The sequence below is a fragment of the Canis lupus genome, chromosome X, assembly GCF_011100685.1.
Source record: "Canis lupus familiaris isolate Mischka breed German Shepherd chromosome X, alternate assembly UU_Cfam_GSD_1.0, whole genome shotgun sequence".
NCBI classification, from domain to species: Eukaryota; Metazoa; Chordata; class Mammalia; order Carnivora; family Canidae; genus Canis; species Canis lupus.
In genome coordinates, this window is record NC_049260.1 from 75,619,186 (window position 1) to 75,625,850 (window position 6,665).

A 6,665-nucleotide genomic window follows, 5' to 3' on the forward strand; every position below is an offset into this window, starting at 1 on the left:
GATTGAACTCATTGGGCTCTCTGCTCAGCAGGGAGCCTGCTTCTCCCCGTCCCTCTGTCTGCTGCTCCCCCTGCTGGTGCTCTCTCTCATAAGTAAATAAAATCTTAAAAAAACTGGGAGCCTTTGAACATGTTGTTGAGGGAAGAAGGTAACTGGTAACTGAATATTCTACAAAGTTTCTTAAAAGGGGAAGCCACTATTTGAGGCACCACGGAAAACTTCTTAAAGTCCAAGGGCAAAGGGATGGGCATGAGGTCTCTAAAAACCCCTTCTAAGCTCAGGAGTCTGTTAAAGTAAGGTCAGAAAAGCAAAACCCCTAAAGTCATGCCTTACCTCCTGTTAGCCACCCACCGAATCAGATGGCAATGGCTCTGCAAGCTCGTCCCTAGCTTCCTCTCCACAGCAGTCAGAGGGCAGTCATCCCCAAGAGAAGGGACAGACTACTCCAGATACTGAGGCTGCAGGTAAGTTCCTCCGGCCCTTCCTAGCCCCTTCCTCCATGGCTTCATCTCCCCCAGATCTACCCAAGGTCCTGCTAGGGCTGGGACTGGTTTTTCCTCATGGCTTTGAGCTTAGCATCAGGGATGATTGACTTATTGACTGATTCATTTATTTGCTTATTCTACACGTGTATGTTGAGCACCTCCTATGTACGAGGTGTGCTGGGAAGACACAGATACTGTGTGTTTGTCTTTCAGCTGGCAGCATCCCACCTCAGCCCCTTAGCCTCTTCAGGGGATCCCTAGTTCTCTTCCCAAATCTCTCTTTCCCAACTTAGATGATGTGGGGTCAAAGAGCCAAGATGTCAGTCTGTGCCTGGAGGACATCATGGAGAAGCTCCGCCATGCCTTCCCCAGTGTGCGAAGTTCTGATGTGACTGCCAACACCCTGCTGGCCTCTTGATGGAGCCAGATCCCCATCCTATAATCCATAGTCCTCTCCCGATTCTGGCAAATTCTTCCTTCAGCCTTCACCCAACCTTTCCAGTCCCTATGGGGCCCACATTCCTCAGCCAGAGTTCTTTGGGCTCTGGGCAGCAGCAGGGATCGGCTGGTATGTGAAGTGGATGCTTCAGGGCTGGAGGAGGGAGAGGCACGATTCCTCCAAATATAGAAATGTGCCCTTTAACCCTCAAGTTTGAGACAAGTCGCTGACATATGTTTCTGTTGTAGTCCAGGCAAATGGCACTTGGAGGCCATTCTGATGGGGAGCAGAGAATCTACCTTGCAGAGCTAAGCAGTGCCCATTACCCCTTTCCCTTCTCCATGGAATTATGGAAATAAGGAAGCCTACTGACCCCAGGGTTACAACATTATGAATCCACAGGAGTTAGCCCTATTCTCTGGCCCAACTCAGGGAGGCAGAAAGGTATCCCCAAGACACACCCCCCAAAAAACATGCCCCTGAAAATGTTTTGGCAGCATGTGTCCTGTGATTTTAGTTTCATGGTACCTCTCTAGCCATCCTAATGTTGTTTCCCCTTTGAATATCTTCCGTTCCTTCTGCCTCAGGCCCTGGCAGACCTTCCTCAAGGGGGGAGGGGGGACCAATTCATTCTGATTCCTACTTACACCTTACATTTGGAAACATTAAAGAAACACTTATGTGCTTAGTTTTTTTCCCCCTGATCATCCTCCTTCCTGAAGGCCTCAGCATTCCGAGACACCAGCTGAGTTGCTCTGGGGATCCAGCTGAAGCCACCCTTAGCTCAGCCGGGTCTGCCCTCACAGCCCTGGGGTAGGGGCAGCAGCTTCCTCAGCAAGGGAATCTTGCTGTACTTGGGGTGAGGAAGGGGATGCCACTCACCAGCTTAGAGGAGTGTGACTGCCCAATACTCTTGCAGGCTGTGACCCTTCTTTCTTTCGGGTGGAATCAGATGGGGTGGCTGATTTTCCCCTGCTAATCATAAAGCAGATGCGAGTGGCAACCCTAAATAGTGGCACCTTCCTAGGAGCCACTGGCCACAAATCAGGAAGCTGGCCACTTTCCACCCAGACAACAGCAAGGCCTTCCTTTGCGTAAAACGGTTCTAACTCTGGAAGGTGAACCCAATCCTCAAAGTAAACTAACTCTTCCTAGACTACATATACCATAATCCCTTTATCCAGAAACCGTTCAGAGCGGATAGCAGGTGATTGGGGTGGGGAGGGAGTTGGCTTGGGAAATTGGGAACAGAGTCAGAGCCCACTGAGGCAGCATTTTACAAGAGGAGCTTTATAACCTAGAACCCTGCAATTGATTTAATTTGCCTGTTTATATACATATATATCTATCCTGCATATTACTGTACCTCAGTACTCCTCTGGCCTCACTCACACATTAAATTCTAATACCTCTTAAAGTATTAATGTTCTGCCTTGCTCTTTGTTAGCCCCATCCTCTGGTTGGACAGATAGAGGCATCCTGGCTGCTCCCCTAGGATGTCTCTCCACTCATGTTTGGGGTGAGCTGTCCTCAAGACCAAAGCAAGAGAAGCCTGTGGCCACAGTGGAATCGAACAGAAAGGGTCACTCTGGTCTCTTGACTCATTCCAAATCTTCTTCCCTGGAGACCTGGGCCTTGGATGAATTTTCCTGGTCTCCCCTAAATAAAGGATCAGGTGTCAAAATAGAGCAAAGGCAAGCTTTACTCATCCCATATAGACAAGAAGGAACAGATAGGCTTTTATTGGCCTTTGCCAGGCTAAGACACAGAGAATACCCCCGGCCTCTTCCAGTTCCTAGGTCTGGCTCAGGGACTTAAGGAAAGCAGTGGTTGCCACCAAGATCAGGAGGGTGTGAGATAGTGGGGGTGCTCTGTTATAATCAAGTAGCCAGCCATGGGTAGAACTGCTGGGAAGCTAAGATGTATCTGCTGCAGGGGAAGGAGGGCAGCAGCTTGGGTTCAGAAGCCTAGGACTAGTCCCTTCTAGAATGGCCAGGGAGCACTAAGTCCTAGGTCCAGGCTATCAGACCTAACCACAACATCTGCCTTAGTGCTCATAAGGTCTCTGGATGGGAGGACTAGGTATCCAGGTGTATGGTGGACAGGTAGTAGGCAGGCACCAAACCAGAGCCTGGGCCTCTGTCTATGGTGGGGGTGGGGGGGATAATTGTAGGGGCCTGGTTGTGGACTGGAATGGGATAGAAGGAATTTGCTATATAGGTAGGGAGCTCAGGGTCTTTGAGGCATATCCTGCCTAAGCCATAGAAAGGCAGATGTTATGAAACAGTCTTTTACTGGGGAAGTCCTTGAAAATCCTTTCCATAACCATCCCTCCCCTTTCCCCTCCCCCTCCCCACCCCCGCCAAGAGATCTTGGGCTGCTGAGGGCCTGTGGCAACTGCGTGGGCTAGGTATGGTAGAAAAGATGTAGATCTTGCTATGTAGGATTTTGTGCTGTAGGTGGACCGAAGCAGCAGGTTAAGAGTTGAATTGTCACTAATGGGGCCATTGCCATTTTGTGTGTGGTCCTGTGTGTACTTTAATGCCCGAGATGAGTATATCACTCGAGGGTCCAGTGACCATCACAGCAGCATGTGTGGGCAGTTTGCCCGCGGTGAGGTAAATGGGTCCTTGGGCACTGGGAATCTAAATTAGGGTGAGATTTACTGAGATGTGTTGCATGTTGTTAGGCATCTGTCATGTATTGTGTTTCCTATAGGTTTTTTTTGTGAGGCTGCTTAATTTATGGCCCTGTGCCAGAGGAGTGGCAAAGAGAGTTTCTGGGCAGGCAGCCTAAAGAAAACCTCCGACTTGTGAGATTAGCATCAGTGGAAAGGAATGTGTTTGCTGAGGTGGTTGTCAAATGGTATCAGGGGACAGTTGGGATTGATAGGCGATTTATTCTGGACAGAATCTGACACAGGCCCAAAAGCTGTTATGAGGGTGCCTCTGCTCCAAGTGAGAGCAGAGTTGGGTTATGTTGACTGGGAACTTGTCAGGAAAGGCTAACTGGCTATAAAATATCAAGCTCTGTGTTGTATGGTTCCCTAAGGAGGGCCCTACCCAGGAGGACATGTGCCCTTCCCTCCAGGATGGCAAGGCTGAAATCAAGGCTCTCAAGTGCCCATTTCCTTCAAGTCCCCAGCTTTGGAAATATTTCCCTGTGGAGAAACCCGCTTGAGGCCCTTGTGCTCCGGGAACAGGGCCAGTAGGCCACAGTAAGGAGAAACCCTGAGGTCTGGCAGAGGCCAAAGCCAGGAGATGCTTTCCCTCCAGGTTAATTTTAAGGAATATCCGTGCTGCCTGAGGTGTGTATTTGGGACCTGGGCTCCATGTCCAGCTTCGTGCTTAGAACATTCCTTGAGCACACATTCGTAGTGAACGACTCATGGCCTCTGACCCTGTTTCAGGCCAAGAAACTCATTAAAGTTCCCCTGACATAGGTGACAGCTAGCCAAGAAAGTAAGCTGCCTTAAAAATAAACAGTCCTGGGGGAGAGATTGAGGGCCTTGCCCTGGGGCTGTGGAGACTTAGCTGCTCAGCTGGGCAGCTCTATCTCTAGGCTTTCCTGCCAAAATCTGGCCCTAGGAACAAAGGAATACTTGAGCTCCTTACTTTCTTAGCACCACCGGCTGTGGGAGAGGGCAAGGCTCAAGGTCAGGGCTCAGCTCCTAGCCTCGATCTCCTTCCACAGCTGCTGCATTTGGGGTGACCTGCTGAATGTTCTTGATGCCCCAGGGCAGTACTGAGGCCAGAGTGGAGGCTCCTGTGCTGCTTGCTGGCTGCAAGAACTGGTCTCAGGAATAGAAGTTGGGGAAGGGATCAAGGGGAGGGGGAAGTGGCAAGGGTGGCACACAAGTCTAGAAAAGTTTGGGACAGGGGTGTGGCTGGGGAAAAATTGGTTAACTTTGCCACTCACCGTGGTGCTTTTCCCCTTTCCCTTGAATTCTGCTTCGAAAAGAATAAATTTGTATTTGTTTACTTTGGTTCTTCTGGTTATACTCTGATATTCTACATCCTTCCCTCATTTGGGTGTGGAAAGAGAGGGTGGGCCAAGGCGGCACAGGAATACTACACAACACAGGCCACCAGATGAGTTCAACACCTGCTGGACCAAAAAAAAAAAAAAAAAGAAAAAAGAAAAAGAAAAAAGAAACCCCCCTGCATTAGGCCCCATCCATTACTGTTACCTAGATTGGTTGCCTTTCAAGGTCCCACACAAATTAGCCAGTTAGTTATCCCCTCATGGGAGGAGCTCTCTATAGCAATAGTTCTTAAATACCATCCTCATCAATCTGAGGGATTTTTCATCAGCCCAAAGCAATATGAGAAAAGTCAGGACAATGAAGTGAGTTTCCATAAAGTTACATTTATTCAATTCAAAGGCCTATCTTTTATTATGGATATATATGTTTAAGGTGTTCTTGTAGCTATGGCGATAAAACTATGACAATAGTTTTTTTCAAATGCCATTTTCTGGCAGAATAAAACCCTGTGAGTCCCTCTTCCCCACCACCAATTTTTTTCTCACCAATCCTTAACAGCACTGTCCAATAGAAATTTAATGCGAGTCACATACACAAATTTTCTAGCAGCCAGATTTTAAAAATAAACAGGTGAAATTAATTTTAATATTTAACCCAGTATATCCAAAAGATTATTTCAACATGTTATCAGTATAAAACAATTACTGAGAGACGCTGCATCCCTTTTTTGTTTTTTCACTAAATCTTAGAAATTGTCAAGCGGGTTGACAGAATCAGTTGGGAAAAAACCCAAGACACCCACATCAATCCAGACACTCTATTACTCATAGAGGCAGCAAAAGCAAGATCAGCAAGGGTCTCACCTCCCTGCATCCCTTGTGCCACAGGTTGCCACTGAAACAAAAGGGGCCCGAGGACATGCAACATGAATGGTGGGACCTCCTGTTGCTGAGTAGCCAATTCCACACTGCTCTACCCTCTGGGGGTGGTGGGGCAGGCTGAAAGTCTGGTGCCTCACTCCAATGAGGGAGGCAGATGAGAAACCGCCTCCCAGAAGCTTCCCTGGAGATAGGGAGGTGAGTGAGAAATGGTCTTGTAGCGACTTCTCAGGAGACTGCCTATCTTCCCATGTTCCGGGAGGCTCATGGGGCATTCTGCCAAGGCCTGCGGCAGCCTGCACACAACCCTTGACAACGTGGCCTATGTCAATATGTGCAAGGTCGGCAGGACACCAGCATGGAACAGTTCGCCTTCCAGAAAACCAGTGTGTGTTTTACACTTACTGCACATCTCCGTTCAAGCTAGCCGAACGCTGAGGGCTCGAAACCCCCATGTGGCTAGTGGCTACCATGTCGGACAGCACAGGTCTGCGACATGCAAGATTCAGGATTACGGGACCGTAAAAAACGAAAACTTCCTGAGACATGGTATGTGTGTGCATGCGTGCTTGTGTGTATGTGTGTGTGTGCACGCACGCGCACGAGCATGCGAGCGTGGTGGGGGTAAGGTGAAGGGTCAGGGTGGCAGGAAGCCTTGGGTGACTGGAGGGCATGGTGAAGCAGTTGCCCTGGGTTACAGTGAGATGTGGTAGCAGAGGGCTTGGAAGGTGACTGCCAACATGTGGCTTCGCCCTTGCCTCTTGCTGTTGTCTTCCCTACCATCCTGCCTCTCAGCACGGTTCTGTCTGCTCCTGATACCACGACCTGAGCCCAACCCAAGAGTCAGATGCTCAACCAATTGGAGCCAACCAGGTGCT

General features: G+C 49.2%; 1 protein-coding gene across 3 annotated transcripts in view; it reads left to right on the plus strand.

Moving 5' to 3' along the window:
- Positions 1-4,888, plus strand: part of DRP2 (dystrophin related protein 2) — a 44,934-nt gene extending 40,046 nt beyond the window's left edge. For all 3 annotated transcript variants that reach the window (XM_038587862.1, XM_038587863.1, XM_038587864.1), the window contains 2 exons: positions 344-464; positions 779-4,888. In XM_038587862.1, the coding sequence (XP_038443790.1) occupies positions 344-464; positions 779-903 (246 nt within the window). In that variant the 3' untranslated portion in view covers positions 904-4,888. The remainder of the gene's footprint in view (positions 1-343; positions 465-778) is intronic.
- Positions 4,889-6,665: the final 1,777 nt, after the last annotated feature.